Source organism: Nansenia antarctica (genome assembly GCF_963989245.1).
Source record: "Nansenia antarctica genome assembly, chromosome: 2".
In the NCBI taxonomy this organism is placed as follows: domain Eukaryota; kingdom Metazoa; phylum Chordata; class Actinopteri; order Argentiniformes; family Microstomatidae; genus Nansenia; species Nansenia antarctica.
In genome coordinates this window covers 44,033,267-44,052,330 of record NC_137675.1, presented here as the reverse complement: position 1 = coordinate 44,052,330, position 19,064 = coordinate 44,033,267, and the positions used below count along the sequence as shown (strand labels likewise).

General features: G+C 45.0%; 1 protein-coding gene across 1 annotated transcript in view; it reads left to right on the top strand.

The window, feature by feature from the left end:
• The window catches only part of pold1 (polymerase (DNA directed), delta 1, catalytic subunit), a 52,532-nt gene that overhangs the window by 20,355 nt on the left and 13,113 nt on the right, over positions 1–19,064 (top strand). The window contains exons 7-19 of the mRNA XM_080523818.1: positions 472–586; positions 770–899; positions 1,496–1,662; positions 1,762–1,866; positions 6,316–6,456; positions 7,012–7,122; positions 10,480–10,671; positions 12,788–12,876; positions 13,004–13,120; positions 13,337–13,450; positions 13,708–13,855; positions 14,743–14,838; positions 15,912–16,049. Of these exons, the coding sequence (XP_080379944.1) occupies positions 472–586; positions 770–899; positions 1,496–1,662; positions 1,762–1,866; positions 6,316–6,456; positions 7,012–7,122; positions 10,480–10,671; positions 12,788–12,876; positions 13,004–13,120; positions 13,337–13,450; positions 13,708–13,855; positions 14,743–14,838; positions 15,912–16,049 (1,663 nt within the window). The remainder of the gene's footprint in view (positions 1–471; positions 587–769; positions 900–1,495; positions 1,663–1,761; positions 1,867–6,315; positions 6,457–7,011; positions 7,123–10,479; positions 10,672–12,787; positions 12,877–13,003; positions 13,121–13,336; positions 13,451–13,707; positions 13,856–14,742; positions 14,839–15,911; positions 16,050–19,064) is intronic.

The following is a 19,064-nucleotide window of genomic DNA, read 5'->3' as shown; positions in this document are numbered from 1 at the left end:
GCAATCGGGCAACCGTTAATGTCTAACCCTGTTGTCTGTCTTACGACTTACTTAATGCATGAGTGAAGTCACAGGGAAGTAAGTGTCTTGATACACTCTCTCTAAATCCATAGATGGCGTTTTACTCTACTTCTCTCTCTTCCTGCAAAAGGTGCAAATCGGAATGAGCGAACCTAGCTATTAGAGTAGATTCATGAAATGAAATGAACCCACCCTTAAATCGTGCTAGGTTCCTAGCCGGGGGTGGTCCAGTGGTCTAGCGCCACGGCGTACAGTACATATGCCCATGTCGGCATGAGTTAGAATCCGGCCCATGCCCTACTTGGCCTACCCTCTCCTCCTTACTTTCCTGTACCTCTGCACTGTCTCTATCCAATAACAATGAAACATATAAGAGTGGGACTGCCCCACAAAGAAAATCCAACCTTCAAACCATTGTTAAACCTTTAAAATGTTGTGCAATTGTGCTAGGTTCATGGTGGACACTAATATGGTGGGGTGCTGCTGGATTGAGCTTCCCAAAGGGAAATACAGAGTACGGGAGGAGAAGAGCACAGGGGAGGTGGACGTCCATCACCCTGGCAAGGTAACCAAGAGACTTTATTTATGTGGAATAAAGAGGATGTTCTATCGGTCGAAATTTGTCCCAACTGTTGAAATCGCTCAGGATTTCACTTCATCTCGTCCCTCTGTTGTCTTTCTCTCTGCCTCTCTCTCTCTCTCTCTCTCTCTCTCTCTCTCTCTCTCTCTCTCTCTCTCTCTCTCTCAGGCGACCCTGTGTCAGTATGAAGTGGATGTGGGATGGACAGACTTCATCAGTCACCCTGCCGAGGGAGAGTGGCAGAGGATCGCTCCACTCAGGGTCCTCAGCTTTGACATCGAGTGTGCCGGAAGAAAGGGTGAGTGTGTGAAGTTAAAGTAATGACCACAGAATTATTCCACATACAGTGTCCTCCATAAGTATTTTGTCTTCTTTTGGCTATATATATATATATATATATATATATATATATATATATATATGTATATATACGTACTCCCAACAGTTTGGATTTGAAATCAAACTGGTGTATTCAATTCACAAAATAAATCGAGGTTGTGTTCTGTCGATTTGCTGTTCTGAAAAGCTGTTTTTACTGCGACTAGTCTCTGCATTGCTAACATTTGATCATTCATGTTGTTGCAGGGTAGAATAGCATCTCAAATGTGTACTGTTTTTACGTCAGATTTCCATGATTCATCCGCGTTTTCTGCATTGTGGACATGTTAGGGCCCTCCAGAATACTGGACATGTTAGGGCCCTCCAGAATACTGGACATGTTAGGGCCCTCCAGAATACTGGACATGTTAGGGCCCTCCAGAATACTGGACATGTTAGGGCCCTCCAGAATACCTGGCAGACAATTGTAATGGAGGATTTTACTGTAATCTAGTTATTCAAAGGTGTCGTTTCAGTTCTGCTATGGAGTGCTTTGTCTTGTCTTGTTTCTCTCAGGTATATTTCCAGAGGCAGACAAAGACGCTGTGATTCAGATAGCCTCCATGGTGCAGCGCCAGGGAGAGAAGGAGCCCTTCATCCGCACTGTCTTCACTCTTCAGTCCTGCGCCAGTATCGTAGGCTCCCAACTACTGTGCTTCACCCAAGAGAAACAGCTACTTCAGGTACACACACACAACACAAACACTCCAGCTCAGTTCAAACATCCGTTGAAGTGGACATTTTTCCCCTCATTGTCCGTTATACACTGACCACGTCCACAGAGCTGGGCGGAGTTTGTGAGGACCGTAGATCCAGACATCATCACCGGCTACAACATCCAGAACTTTGACTTCCCTTACCTGTTGAACCGAGCAGCTACCCTGAAGGTGAGTGAGGGGGGTCTGATTTGAATCACACCCAAAGCCATGTTCATTTTAGTTTTAAAAGAAGATACAGTTACAGAGAGAGTTCTTTGACCTCCACGTCTTACTTGAGATCTAGAGGCAGACGCTCCTTGTCTTCATTGTCAGCTGTCAGTGAGGTTCCCACGGGTCCTTGAAATCCTCTGAAAGTCTGAATTTGAGAAAAAGAAATCAACGTTTTTGAAAATAGACATGGGTCATTGAAAGTGCTTGAATTCTCTCTCTCCCTCTTTTTAATTGTTGTCTGTGAGCGGATAGTTCCTATTACATGAATTCTCATCTAGATCTGTCTCAAACTATGCCGTGTTGGGTCCTTGAATTTGAGGGAATTGAGTCTTGAAAGTCCTTGAAAGGTTCTTGAATTTGATGTTTCAGAAGGTGTGGGACCCTCCGTATGTTTTGGTTTGCCTCCCTCATTACAAGAATGCAGCACGGATGCATGTAGCCTAGACCACAGAACATCGTATCTAAGGTACCTACCACTGCTGTTGTGCCATTGAGCAAGGCACTGGCAACGGCTGACCCTGTGTCTAGAGCAAAAAATACATTCCCTTGTACTCTGTGCAATGACACAAAGGTTGAATCTAATCTAATCTAATAAACACCCAGTGTTGTCCAGTAACCTTGGATCTGAATTGAGTCCCTAGTGTTGGAGGATAAGGCTCTGTCCCAATTCACCCCTAGCCCTTCGTTTTCACCCCTATGGCTCGATTTGCGCGTTCACGTTTAGGGGGAGGGCTATCCCAATTCATATTTCATCGAGCCATGGCTTCATTTCGAGGGCTAACTATGACTTCGTTTCGAGCGATTCCAGGACCAGACTAGCTTCGGAGCCATAGGGGTAAGCTACCCCTTGATTCCAGGATGCATTGCGAATCATCTACAGAAATCTTATGTCGCTCTATTCAATGCGGAAATGTCATTTTACTTTCTCTGTAATTACTTGTTAATAAAGATTTGAAAAATTATGATAACCATCTTATTGTCTTAGTTTAATATCATTACAATGCATTATAGACCTTTTATTTATAACAAGCATAACCCAAAAATCTAACGTGACAGTAACGCAACGCTGCATGACAGTCGAGCATTTCAGAGATGTACAATCATAAATCAATTATTACCTGTGGCGTTTGACAGCGGATGATGGTACACATATGTAAAGTTATCTATCAAACGTTAGTTTAATGTCATTACAATGCATTATAGACCTTTTCTTTATAACAAGCATAACACAAAAATCGCTGTTATGCCTGATCACTTCCACATATCTGCGCGTTTGTCACAGGCTGACAGTCACTGTTCCTCTGCCCCGGCAACTGACCGATAGAAATGTGCGCGATTAACATTTCAGAGATGTACAATCATGAAATAAATTGTGGTGTTTGACAGCGGATGATGGTAGACATATTTAATGTAAAGTTATCTATCTAAAGTTTTCTATCCACAGGCTGATATGTGCATGATAGGCGCGAATTCCCCACCCCCTTGGTGGTATAAATTGTATTGCGGCATACCAAAACAACTCGCAATCTAATCCGAGCAGTTGTTATTATGTAATATTATTAATGGGTTGTATCATTCATTTAAATGCATTATAGACCTTTTCTTTATAACAAGCACAACAACAAAACTTTATTATGCCGATGTGCTGTGTGTCTAACGTTACAGGCTGCATGACAGTCGAGCATTTCAGAGATGTACAATCATAAATCAATTATTACCTTTGGCGTTTGACAGCGGATGATGGTACACATATGTAAAGTTATCTATCAAACGTTAGTTTAATGTCATTACAATGCATTATAGACATTTTCTTTATAACAAGCATAACACAAAAATCGCTGTTATGCCTGATCACTTCCACATATCTGCGCGTTTGTCACAGGCTGACAGTCACTGTTCCTCTGCCCCGGCAACTGACCGCGATTAACATTTCAGAGATGTACAATCATGAAATAAATTGTGGTGTTTGACAGTGGATGATGGTAGACTTATTTAATGTAAAGTTATCTATCTAAAGTTTTCTACCCACAGGCTGATATGTGCATGATAGGCGCGAATTTCCCCCTAAAGTTCAGCCGCGAAGTTGTTGCACTGTTGTCCTAAATCAGTGCAGACTGGCAGGGTAGGAGCACAGGTTTCATACAGGTTAGAGCGCCGTTATTCTGTCATGGTCTGATAATGAAGCATTGTTCTTTTTTATTTGATGACTTGTTTGATCGATTGATAGCGTAAAAGTGAAGTTGTGAATGAGTCGCGAGCGTCAATGCTTTTCTACGATACTCCTGATGACGTATTCAGTCTTGAAGGGCTGTCCCATTTCATAGGGGTAGATTTCAAGGGGTATGGCTTGTGGCTCTGTTCGAAGGCCTTGGCTTCGAATCGAGTCACACTCGAAAACGAGCCATAGGGGTAGAAAAGGGAATCGGGATTGGCCCTAAGTCCGAGCTGAGTCACAAGTCACCAGTGTTGGGTCCCAGTCGAGTCATGAGCTCCAAATCTGACTTTTAAAGTGAATGAAAAAAGGCCAGAGCAGTGAACAACAGCTGGTCCTAACAATGCCTCTGCTGCCATTGGTTGGGGGTTTAGCCCAGCCCACGTTTTGTCGATGGGGGCAGAGGTGTTAGCAGAGTTTCTGGTTGAGGAGTGAGGGCTTGCACTAAATTGATGGCAATTCGGTAGATGGCGACTTTTTTTTTAAACAGGATCCGGGGCTATTCATAAAACATTCGGGGCTAGAGTTGTACGGGGCTAACGTCGTCACTGGTTGGCAGGCTGTTCCAGAGTGACATGGCTCTTTATTCCAAATGATATTTGTAGAGATCCTGCGGGTGGTCAAAGTCTCCTGTCCCGCTAGATGCAGGGATTAAAGTTCTCCGTCGCTACGACGGATTTCCGTCAATTTATTCCAAGTTGCGACGGATTTATTCCAAGTTGTGACGGATTTTACCTGGTGTAATATGATTTGTAGAGGCAGACAATCTATTTTGATGTCGGTATTAGGTATATAAATGATATATAATAGCCTACATATAGGCCTTTATTGGCTACAACTATACGACAGTAACAGAGCGGGGTGCACTGACGCTGAACCCCTCATAGTGATAAGTAGGTGGACATGGTGCGTGGTGCTGAAATAGCCGACATGCGGTGTGTAGTTTGAAAAAAGTAACGCCAGCTCAGTAAATCATTCAAACTTAATGTTTACTTATAGGCTATGTGACTGCACCACACATGTGAACAGTAACAAAGCAAATGCAGTTTAATTTGATGAAAAACATTGACAACAAAATCGGCGCAAAAAAAAAAAAAAGCTGAATCCGCTTGATCATGGAGGGCGAGGGGTGGTGGTGCATAGGCTGCCTATATGCTCCTGAAACGACAGAGCAAACACGCTACCTTACTAGGGATAATAATTACAATGAGCCATTCATTAAAAATAGAAAAAATAATATTAGGCTATTAAATCTCACTTAATGAGAAAACTGGCATCTCCCATCGGTCTAATGTATTATTATTATTTATTATTATTATGGACGTCACTTTAATCCGACAGTTCTCAAGGTTTTTATGCACCAATCGATTCCTCTAGCGCGTCTTTATCACATTCATTGATGAAAAGGACGACTCGCATGTATAGGTGGAAGGGAACATTCATTGTGAGCACGTAAAATGTGAGTCTCACAACGGCTTTGCTTTGATGAAACCAGGTAGGATGAACGCATAGTTCGCTGTCCATTCCTATTTAAATGCCCTGTTTTCACCGTCAACTTTCCTCTTTAGACCTTTGGAGAGTGACATTATGTTTCTCTTGCTAGCTAGCAGGTTAAATGTTTAGCTAACTTCACCCGATACGCAAACAACCAATCCAATAATAATGTGACCTTGTCTGGGAGGAGGGGGGAATAATTATCACAATAAAAGTATGTTAAATAATTATTAGAATAAGTTAGGCTGCGCTACATTGTCAGTCCACACATTTATTATTCAAAAATATGGAAAAGGGCGAAACTACGTTTCAACGTTGTTGAGAATCACAACACAAACTCGCTATTCAAGTCCAAAACACTGCAACAAAATGGATTGGACTGCTACCTAGTTAACTATAACACTACTGTACATTGTTTAGCAGGCTCACAAAACAAGCTGTGTTAGTTGACTAGCGATGTGTCATTGATTTTCTACAACACGGAAATGTATTTACATTTTTCGAAAGAAAAGTCAAAGCATTAGAACGTAGAACGGAAAAATGCACGCGCGCTTTGCGCACGGAAAGCCACCGCACCGGCCCCGATTTGGCCTGATTTTTTTTCCCCGTCAGGAGATTTTGTTTTTGCTTTAATCCCTGTAGATGGAAGAGCAAGGGAAGGTTGTGTTATGTACAGTATGCATGTGTGTATTTCTGTCCAGGTGAATCTATTTCCCTACTTGGGCCGAGTCCGGGGCATCAAGTCAATACTGAGAGACTCCAACTTCCAGAGCAAACAGATGGGCCGCAGAGAGAACAAGACCGTCAACATGGAGGGAAGGGTTCAGTTTGACCTGCTGCAGGTGAGACAGTCAACATGGAGGGAAGGGTTCAGTTTGACCTGCTGCAGGTGAGAGGTTTCCTCTGACCTTTTGGAAATGGCTGTTGTTGCAGCTTGTATTGTTGCTGTACAATGTGAACTCCGGTTGTTAATGAGGTGCCCATCCCTAGGGGTCAGCCAATCCTAAGGGGTATGGCTTAGGATTGGTCATTTTAAATTGTCTAACTCAAATCTTTTCAGAGAATTTGGGATGATTTAGGCTTTTCAAACATGCTAGTTTGACTTCCGTAGTTTTTTGGTTGAAAATGCAAAAACACAGTTAGTGAAGTGCCCAGATAAACAAAACCGAAGTTCCACCATGTCCATACGCCCATTTCAGGGTAAGTTACCAAATATATGATTTTGTAATATGGGTGAACTATCCCTTTTTTAATAAGTTTGTCTTATAAAGTCTGCTGCATTTCCACCCCAATGGAGGTTAGAGGAAGCGAGTGTTTGAGAGTCCAGCACCTGGACATTCCTGACTGTCAGTCATTCTGTCTGACTGTCCGTCATTCCTGACTGTCTGTCATTCCAGGTGCTTCTGAGAGACTACAAGCTGCGCTCCTACACGCTCAACGCTGTCAGCTTCCACTTCCTGCAGGAGCAGAAGGAGGACGTGCAGCATTCCATCATCACAGACCTGCAGGTAGAGCTGCTTTATTACATCACAGACCTGCAGGTAGAGCTGCTTTATTACATCACAGACCTGCAGGTAGAGCTGCTTTATTACATCACAGACCTGCAGGTAGAGCTGCTTTATTACATCACAGACCTGCAGGTAGAGCTGCTTTATTACATCACAGACCTGCAGGTAGAGCTGCTGTATTACACCACAGACCTGCAGGTAGAGCTGCTTTATTACATCACAGACCTGCAGGTAGAGCTGCTTTATTACACCACAGACCTGCAGGTAGAGCTGCTTTATTACATCACAGACCTGCAGGTAGAGCTGCTTTATTACACCACAGACCTGCAGGTAGAGCTGCTTTATTACATCACAGACCTGCAGGTAGAGCTGCTTTGTTACACCACAGACCTGCAGGTAGAGCTGCTTTATTACATCACAGACCTGCAGGTAGAGCTGCTTTATTACACCACAGACCTGCAGGTAGAGCTGCTTTATATCTTGCACCTCAGATCAAGTTACGTTAAACAGAAATACTTCCGGCACACATGATTTACCTTTGCTTATTTATTGTTTTAACGTTTCGGTGTCTTACCTTGTCAAGACGTTGGAAAAGGGGTAGCTGATGAGTAATTTTTAGGGATGCACCGAAAGTTCGGCCACCGAACAATTATTTGGCAAAAGAAAAAAGCACATTCGGTGTTCGGCCGAATGTGTGAAAAGACCGTCTGTTTACCGAATACGAGACGCTTTTTTGATGACACGATCAAACAGTGGAAGCAACCCATGCTGTTCTGTGAATGAGACGAGCATCGAGTGATGACTGCCTACTGCCAAGTCATATAATTACAGCAAACATGTCGGCAGTTCGGCATCTGTTTTTTATATATGTTACGGTACATGTGGGAATGCGGTACATGTGGGAAAACTAGGGTTAGGTGCTACGGTGCTAGGGTTAAGGTTAGGGGTAGGGTTAGGGTTAGGGTTAGGGTTAGACATGCCAGCATGTACCATTTCTTTCTTTTTATTTATTTTTATTATTTTTTTTAATGAGAAAGTCAGGGGGATGTGGCAGCTATAAAAGTGACACCACGCGAAAAGCGTGCATTGGGACTCATAGGGCCCTATTATGCACTTCATAAGTCTTAAGCAATAAGACGAGGCGGTAAATCTAAACTTAAGACGTGGAGGCGTGGTCAAGGCCACTTTGCTATTATGCGTGCGGTAGTGGGCGCCTAAAACCCGGCGCTAAGAAACCTTTGTTTGCAATTACAGAGATCAGACGTTTCCTGTAGTTCTTGACCAGGTTTGCACACACTGCAGCAGGGATTTGGGCCCACTCCTCCATACAGATCTTCTCCAGATCCTTCAGGTTTCGGGGCTGTCGCTGGGCAACACAGACTTTCAGCTCCCTCCAAATATTTTCTATTGGGTTCAGGTCTGGAGACTGGCTAGGCCACTCCAGGACCTTGAGATGCTTCTTACGGAGCCACTCCTTAGTTGCCCTGGCTGTGTGTTTCGGGTCGTTGTCATGCTGGAAGACCCAGCCACAACCCATCTTCAATGCTCTTACTGAGGGAAGGAGGTTATTGGCCAAGATCTCGCGATACTTGGCCCCATCCATCCTCCCCTCAATAGGTGCATTCGTCCTGTCCCCTTTGCAGAAAAGCATCCCCAAAGAATGATGTTTCCACCTCCATGCTTCACGGTTGGGATGGTGTTCTTGGGGTTGTACTCATCCTCCTTCTTCCTCCAAACACGGCGAGTGGAGTTTATGCCAAAAAGCTCTATTTTGGTCTCATCAGACCACATGACCTTCTCCCATTCCTCCTCTGGATCATCCAGATGATCATTGGCAAACCTCAGACGGGCCTGGACATGCGCTGGCTTGAGCAGGGGGACCTTGCGTGCGCTACAGGATTTTAATCCCTGACGGCGTAGTGTGTTACTGATAGTTTTCTTTGAGACTGTGGTCCCAGCTCTCTTCAGGTCATTGACCAGGTCCTGCCGTGTAGTTCTGGGCTGATCCCTCACCTTTCTTATGATCATTGATGCCCCACGAGGTGAGATCTTGCATGGAGCCCCAGACCGAGGGAGATTGACCGTCATCTTAAATTTCTTCCATTTTCTAATAATTGCGCCAACAGTTGTTGCCTTCTCACCAAGCTGCTTCCCTATTGTCCTGTAGCCCATCCCAGCCTTGTGCAGGTCTACAATTTTGTCCCTGATGTCCTTAGAAAGCTCTTTGGTCTTGCCCATTGTGGAGAGGTTGGGGTCTGATTGATTGAGTGTGTGGAGAGGTGTCTTTTATAAAGGTAACAAGTTCAAACAGGTGCAGTTAATACAGGTAATGAGTGGAGAATAGGAGGGCTTCTTAAAGAAAAACTAACAGGTCTGTGAGAGCCGGAATTATTACTGGTTGGTAGGTGATCAAATACTTATTTCATACAATAAAATGCAAATTAATTATTTAAAAGTCATACAATGTGATTTTCTGGATTTTTGTTTTAGATTCCGTCTCTCACAGTTGAAGTGTACCTATGATAAAAAATTACAGACCTCTACATTCTTTCTAAGTGGGAAAACCTGCAAAATCAGCAGTGTATCAAATACTTGTTCTCCCCACTGTATATAGGCTATATTATACATATTTTAATAATAGGCTATAATATAATTGTAATTGCAATATATTATAGCATTATTAACAGTTGGATCACCAATTGAAAGCGCTAAAATGCTTAGATCACGAATCCAGGATTGATTTGAGATTTGTCAGCCCGAGGTAACAAAGTCGTTGCCGGTATATGCGCTCGGCGCGCCGTCTTCGTCTATCATAATTCCTTCCTAGGATATATTCCATTGTTCTCTCTCTCTGGCTTAACATTTGCCAGTGGTGGCATTTATACTGTGACCGTAATTGACGTCTTGCCGTGGAGCCACGTGCGTGTTCATGTGTGCCCACATGCATGCGCAAACCGCGGAGGCGCGCTCGTGTTTCAAAACGTGCATGAAGTCTAAACTTAAGAACTTTTCACACCACTTCTTAGCGCTAGGAGCAAAGTCAGATCGCATAATAGCAGGGGCGCCTAGTGCACTTCATTAACATATGAACACTCCCACAATGAGTAATATATGCACGGGAGTTTTACGTCTAATGTGTGGGCGCCTATCGACACCTGCATAATAGCAGTAGCGCGTATGAAGCGCATAATAAGGGTGGCGGTAGGTCTTAACCTGGCGGTGCGTCTTAATTAAGACTTAAGACGGCAAGTTAAGAAGTGCATAATAGGGCCCATAGTGTTCACATACCGTATAATTGTTCTAGGTTTTCATTCCTTCCTTCCTCCCTCTCCTCTTTGTGTTATTTGTTTCTGTCAGAACGGCAACGAGCAGACCCGCAGGAGGCTGGCGGTGTACTGTCTGAAGGACGCCTACCTCCCGCTGAGGCTGCTGCAGAAGCTCATGTGTGTCATCAACTACATGGAGATGGCAAGAGTCACCGGCGTGCCCCTGGCCTACCTGCTGTCCCGGGGCCAGCAGATCAAAGTGGTGTCTCAGCTACTGCGCCAGGTGAGGGGACGGGACAGACACACACACGGACGGACGGACGGACACACTGACACACGGACACACGGACAGACAGAGAGAGACAGACAGAGAGAGAGAGACAGACAGAGAGAGAGAGAGACAGACAGAGAGAGAGAGAGACAGACAGAGAGAGAGAGAGACAGACAGAGAGAGAGAGACAGACAGAGAGAGACAGACAGAGAGAGACAGACAGACGGACACACTGACTGACACACTGACTGACACACTGACTGACACACTGACTGACACACTGACTGACACACTGACTGACACACTGACTGACACACTGACGGACACACTGACGGACACACTGACGGACACACTGACGGACACACTGACGGACACACTGACGGACACACTGACGGACACACTGACGGACACACTGACGGACACACAGACCGACGCGCACAGACCGACGCGCACAGACCGACGCGCACAGACCGACGCGCACAGACCGACGCGCACAGACAGACGCGCACAGACAGACGCGCACAGACAGACGCACACAGACAGACGCACACAGACAGACGCACACAGACAGACGCACACAGACAGACGCACACAGACAGACGCACACAGACAGACGCACACACAGACGGACACACAGACGGACACACAGACGGACGCACACAGACCGACACACACGCCACACGGACACGCACACGCACACAGACACACACACAGACACACAGACAGACACAGACACACAGACAGACACACAGACACAGACAGACAGAGACACACAGACGGACAGACACAGACAGAGACAGACACAGACAAAGACAGACAGACACAGACAAAGACAGACAGATACAGACAGAGACAGACAGACAGCCACAGATGGACAGACTGACAGCCACAGACGGACAGCCACAGACAAAGACAGACACAGACAGACACAGACAGACACAGACAGACACAGACAGACACAGACAGACACAGACGGACACAGACGGACACAGACGGACACAGACGGACACAGACGGACACAGACGGACGCACAGACGGACGCACAGACGGACGCACAGACCGACGCACAGACCGACGCACAGACCGACGCACAGACCGACGCACAGACCGACGCACAGACCGACGCACAGACCGACGCACAGACCGACGCACAGACCGACGCACAGACCGACGCACAGACCGACGCACAGACAGACGCACACAGACAGACGCACACAGACATGCACACGCACACACAGACACGCACACAGACACACACACAGACACAGACAGACACAGACAGACAGAGACACACAGACGGACACAGACAGACAGAGACAGACAGAGACACAGACGGACAGACAGACACACAGACAGACACACAGACACACACACAGACACAGACACAGACAGACAGACAGAGACACAGACGGACAGACAGACAGAGACACAGACGGACAGACAGAGACAGACAAAGACAGACAGACACAGACAAAGACAGACAGACACAGAGAAAGACAGACAGAGACAGACAGACAGCCACAGATGGACAGACTGACAGCCACAGACGGACAGCCACAGACAAAGACAGACAGACACAGACACAGACAGACGGACGCACAGACGGACGCACAGACGGACGCACAGACGGACGCACAGACGGACGCACAGACGGACGCACGGACGGACAGACGGACGGACAGACCGACGCACAGACCGACGCACAGACCGACGCACACAGACAGACGCACACAGACAGACGCACACAGACACGCACACACACAGACACACACACAGACACAGACACACACACACACACAGACAGACCGACACACAGACCGACACACAGACCCACACAGACACAGACACAGACGGACACACAGACGGACACACAGACACACACACACAGAGAGACACAGACAGACACACACAAAGACAGACAGACACAGACAGACAGACAGACAGACAAAGACAGACACACACACACAGACACAGACAGACACACACAGACACACACAGACACACACAGACAGACACACACAGACACACACAGACAGGCGCACACACACAGACAACATGTTTGGAACATAGACTTGTCACACAAGACGATTGGCACAGTCAGGAGTTGTTGTCATTGCTGTGAGTTTAGGCCATGAAGCAGGGCCTGGTCATGCCTGTGGTCAAGCCAGAGGGCGGAGAGGACTACACCGGGGCTACCGTCATCGAGCCAGAGAAAGGGTGTGTGTACCGCTGCTTTTGTTTGTGTGTTTGTAATTGTTTTGCTCTTCCTCTCTGCGTACGTGCCATCTGGGTTTCGGAGCGTCTCCTTCAAACCGTGTCGTGTTACCCACTGTGACCCCTGCAGGTACTACAGCATTCCCATCGCCACTCTGGATTTCTCTTCCCTGTATCCTTCCATCATGATGGCCCACAACCTCTGCTATACCACCCTATTCCAGAAGGGTTCAGCGGAACGGCTGGGGTGAGAGTTCCTTCTCTACTGTGAATAGTAGTTTCTGTTGCCAGTTACATCATCTCTGTGTTGTAACTGGACACGTCGTCACTTTTATTTTTAGATTGTGATTTTTCCATTATGCTGTGTGTTGGGTACGAGAGGTGCTTTTAGATTTTAGCATTCTTGTTTTAGTTATTTTTCCGTCTTCTGATGTGTGTGTGTGTGACGCGGATCTTTCCACAGTCTCTCTCCAGAGGACTTCATCAAGACTCCCACGGGCGATTTGTTTGTCAAGAGTTCCGTGAGGAAAGGACTTCTGCCTGAGATCCTGGAGAACCTGCTCTCTGCTAGAAAACGGTGAGCCCACTCCTTCGTTTAGACAAATGCCTCAATGGACAATCATTTTGATGAGATCATTTTGATGAGAAATCAGGACAAGGGCAGGGGGGCGGGGGATGTTAACGTGAGGAGGATGTTAACTCATTTGAAAAACCAATAAAAAACTGTTAAACCAACAAAAAGAAAGCGGTGAGCCGTGAGTCTGCCAAAAAGACGCACCTTTCTACTCAGCCTTATGTAGCGTGTCCATCACACCCTCCTCTCGCTGCCCCCAGGGCCAAGGCAGAGCTGAAGAGTGAGACCGACCCTTTTAAGAAACAGGTTCTTGATGGCCGACAACTTGCCCTGAAGATCAGCGCCAACTCTGTCTACGGCTTCACAGGGGCTCAGGTGGGGAAGCTGCCCTGCGTGGAGATCTCACAGGTGAGCTCCCTTCCCTCTCCTCATACCCAGTAGCGAGGGCTCATGGAGAGGACAGCGATCCTCTCCACGTCACCTCACCTGGTAAGAGTCGATCGGCCCGGTAGGACGCAAACCGGGAGGGCAGAGCCAGAGATGCCCAGTTCTGAGAAGATGGAGAGAAGGATCTGGTGGTTTAACTGTGTGGAAGGCAGCAGACAGTGTCTAGGAGAATGAGAACAGAGGAGAGGGAGGAAGCTTGAGCAGAGTGGAGGGCCTCCGTGACGGCAAGGACAGCAGTCTCAGTAGAATGCCCAGCCTTAAAGCTGGATTGGTGAGGGTCAAGGAGGTTGTTCTGAAGGAGATAATGAGACAGTTAGATACAGCACGTTCAAGGGTTTTAGATAAGAAGGAGAGATGGGATACCGGTCTGTAATTGTGGACAGAAGGCGAGTTAGTTTTTTTGAGAAGAGGCTTGACTCTGGCTTGATAGAGGAAGAGAGAGCGGTGGGGGAGAGGGTACGTAGGTTGCGACGAGAAGATACAGTGTGGGTATGGACTGACTGGGAGGCGGTGGATTTGAGGGCAAGGGAGAAGGATACAAAGTGATGATCAGGAACTGGAAGAGGGGTAACAGTAAGGCTGGAAGTGTGGGAGGATCTGGTGAAGACGAGGTCTAGCTGATTGCTCGCCTTATGAGTCGGGGGAGAGTGGGACAGGAGTAAGGTCGAAGGAGAGGAGAAGGTCAAGTACTCCAGATGAAAAAAAGCTTCTCTGACTGGATTTTGAAGACAGCATATCACTTCATAATCATCCGTCCACATGACATTTTAACCAGTTTTTGTTGTCGTGTTGTGTTTTCGTTTCCCCAGTAAGTGTTAATGCAATGTCATGCTGCATTGTTTCTTCAGAGTGTGACTGGGTTTGGCAGACAGATGATTGAACAAACCAAACAGCTGGTGGAATCCAAGTACACCATTGCCAATGGTTACCAAGCTGACGCCAAGGTGAGGATTAAGTATGATGTCAGCTGTTGGGAGTCCACCTATTTTATAAATACCAGGCATGCATTTGTTTTGACGGAGGTGAAGTTTAGAAAACAAACAGAGGAGCTTGTTAAAAGGCTAACTGAAGAACGCCGTAACTCTTACACACACCACTCTTCCATTCTTTGGCAGAACCCTGTGGTAGATTGCATCATTATTCAGTACGAGTGGAAAAAGCAGCATCCGCACACATCTGTGCAAAAATCATTATTTTATTAGACCTGCCTGAAGAAGGTCTATGACCGAAACGCTTGCAGTAAAATAAAGATTTCTGCACAGATCTGAGTGTGCAGATGCTGCTTTTTTCTACTCTATTTGATACTCTTCAGCTCCAGCAGCTCAGCTATGTCTGATAATGGATGAGCGGTGGTATTTTCACTATTATCATTATTCAATACACCTTTGTGTGTACAACGCCTTTCTTCATAACCTCCCGGTTTTCTTAACCTTGCTATTAAAGTATAAGAGAACATAAGTCACCAAACTCGTTCTCAGGGTTCGTTAACTCTCCTCAGGTCTCCTCACTGTTGGAAAAGAACTACAAAGAACATTACAGTTGGTTGTCATGGTGCCGCTTGGGCAATTTAATATATCGATTGACGACCTCTTTGATGGTTGTTCTTGTTCCTCTTCTTCAGTTATCATGTTTTATGATGAATGGTTGTAAATTGTGTAGATGTAGGGTAAAAAAAAGACTTTGGTCTCAATGTGACTAACCCTAACCCTGCCTAAATAAAGGTTAAATAAAAAATAAAAAGATTCTATGACCACCACCTTGTTTTTGGTACTTTTAGCTCCCTTGTGATTGGCCTGGTTAGAGCTGCCTCCTCTCTCTCCTACTCTGATTATTCTCCAAATGTTCAGACCAGAAAGTCCCTCTAATAGTGTGTGTGTGTGTGTGTGTGTGTGTGTGTGTGTGTGTGTGTGTGTGTGTGTGTGTGTGTGTGTGTGTGTCTCTGTGTGTCTCTGTGTGTCTCTGTGTGTCTCTGTGTGTCTCTGTGTGTCTCTGTGTGTGTGTTTTTCTTTTGTGTCAGGTGATCTATGGGGACACAGACTCCGTCATGGTGAAGATGGGCATGCCTACGGTGAGGGAGACCATGGAGGTGGGCAGGGAGGCAGCAGAGTGGGTCTCCTCCCATTTCACCCCTCCCATCAAACTGGAGTTTGAAAAGGTACCCGTTTACCATGACAACTGACGCTTCTCATATAGCTTTTCATATAGGTTTGGTCTAGCCTGTGTTTTTGGATCAGTAAAGTTAAAGGACAGGAGACAAGCGATGTATTTCATGCTTAGATGTCAGCTTGGCTTTACAACAGCCACTATTCCCAAAAGGGAATTTATCCTACAGATGCCGCGTGTGCAAGCCTTTAAAAAAAGCACTGTCCGCCTGTTATAAGCTCAATTGCACATGCCCATTATAATATCACCTCTCTTATAAAGATACACGTATGAAGATATAACTTATACCATCACTAGGGATGGGACGATTATCGTGTTTATCGTTAATCGCGATAAAAACACCCGCGATAACTTTATCGTGGAGAATTTTAATTAGTTGAATAATCGTCATAATCGTTTTTTTTTTTTTTTTTTTTATAATCAATTTAATCTAAGAACGGAGACCAAATCTTATAGAATGTCTTTATCTTACACTTAGACCTGTCAGATATTCCATAGGAATCATATCAAAAATGACCTTGTGCCATCCAGCTATTGTAGGCGGTTTGCAGTCTATCCATTTCAGCAATATATTTTTCCTTGCACAAAAAGTGAGGATACACAGAAGTCTTTTGGAATGCATACTTTTAAGTTGTTTGTCTGGCAACCCAAACAATAGACACATGGGGTCCTTATCCAATGTAACATCTATAATTAGATTAATTTTATCCACTATAACTTTCCAGTAATCATCTATATATCTACAAGTCCAAACACAATGAACAAAGCTCCCAACCTCGGTAATACACTTTGTACACATTTCCGATTTGTTATGATCCATTTTATGTCTAAGTTGGGGAGTAATCTGCAAACGTTGTAGTAGTCTAAATTGCGTTTCCTTCGTCCTTTTACAGATTGAGATGTCGTTTGCCGATTGCCATATTAGTGACCAAGTTGCTTCATCAGTATTAATGTTCAGGTCATTATTCCAGTCTTTGGGCGTAAATGCAGGTTTGCCTTTATCATATTTCGAAAGTGCTCTATACCCAAGCCCCAGAATGCCTCTCGTCTTTCCAGCAGAGACTATCTCCTCCAGCGGAGAGGGTTGGTGACAGAGGCCAGTGTCTTTTTGGCTATTTAAAAAACTTCGTATCTGAAGGTATCTGAAAAACTCATTTCGTGGTAGGTCATATTTCTTACATAATTGGTCAAATGAAAGTAGTATTTCCGTATCATATAAATGTCCGATAGTAACCATCCCTTTGCTGTCCCACCGCTTGAAACCCCTATCCGTGGCACCAGGGGAGAAGTCTATGTTGCCCCAAACTGGCGAGAGGGAGGATGTCATAATCGTATGTTATAAATAAATAGTAATATAATTGAGATTTCTCACATGAGCCGCGCGCGAATATCCTCACAGAAATTTGTCTCGCGCGATTGTTCAGCCTGCATGGGTAACGTGACTGTCAAGTCAGCCTTGTCAGTCAGTCACTAACGTATGCTAGCCTTCTCACCATGGCTGCATCGGCCCCGTGTCCATTGCCTCACCTTTCCAGGGTTGCACGCAGGCTTCTATGCATACCTGCAACTAGTGTTCCTTCAGAGAGAGTGTTTAGTGCCAGTGGGCACATACTCACACCTCTCCGAGCACAGCTAAAGGCAGAAAAAGTGAACATGTTGACATTTTTGCACTTTAACCTATCTTGAAGCTTTCAAGTCTCTAAGCCACAAGGCTAGCACTCAGTTTGATGACAGAAAAGTGTCAAGTTTTGTTTGACAGTATTTTTTCCCTTTATTTATGCAGTGATACCTTATAATTTATCATTACCTTATTTAGGATTTTATTAAAGATTTTTATTTTTGTCAAGATGTTTTTAAAATGATGTTAATGTTATTAACATGATTCAATAAAAATACAACAAAATCTAAGTTAAAGTGATTACAGTGTGTTTTATTGGCATTCTAAAAAAAAAGTTTTTTTTTTTTTTTTTTTTTTAATTCTCGCGATAATATCGTGGATCGCGATTATTTTGCCCACGATAATCGTGACATGACATTTTCTAATCGTCCCACCCCTAACCATCACTGTCATCATTAATATTCTTCTATTGCTAATCAGTGAAAGATCCGTCTGTATGCTCTATGTTTTGTTCTACTTTAGATGTTTTTGTTTTGTCTGTTTTGTTATTTTGCTTCATCATGACTTGTGGAATGGAATGGAATGGACTTTATTTGTCATTGCTACAGTACAGGTACCAAACAACGAAATTTAGGAGGGGTGGCTCCCCTGGTGTTAGGAAAGGGATTTTTTTTTTTTTTTTTTAGAAAAAGCATAAAATCACAAGAAGGTAAGGAGCTGGTTTACATAAATAAAGGCTATGTACACAAACCACTGTACTATACTGCACAGATAGTCAACTAGGGTTGTCATATTGCACAAAAGTATTTTTTCACGTTATTTTAAAGTGTCACAGTTTGCAGGCTTGAAATGTACATGTTTGTGCCTCAGCACTAGCTGCCATACAATCCGTCCGGACTGTCCTGGGCCCAGAACTTAGGCCTTTGCTGTGTTCAGGGCCTTGACGGCCCTGTGGTAGAAGCAGTTCTTCAGTCTGTTTGTCTTAGCGGCCGGGGTCCTGTATAGGGCTACACGATTTGGGGGAAAAATCGAATTGCGATTATTTGGACAGATATCGCGATTGCGATTAATTTGCGATTATTATTTTTTAAAATAGCACAAAAAAAAGAAAGAAAAAAGGGAGTTTTTGTAAAGTGTGGCCATATCTCCGGCTAGGAAGGTCGTATCAACGTGCAGTTTGTTTGTACGTCTTCAGGGGACTTAGAGGCTCCCTCCTCTAGCACCCCCACAGCCCGAGCTACGAGTGAAATAACTAAACTTACATTGGGTTGCTTTAAAGTTGGGTTGCTTTAAAATCAAGCTTCAGATTAAAACATGTGATGGAGCATTACTAACCTGACTCAGGTGGTTTGTTTCACACAACCATCTAGGAAAGCTTAATTGGAAGCT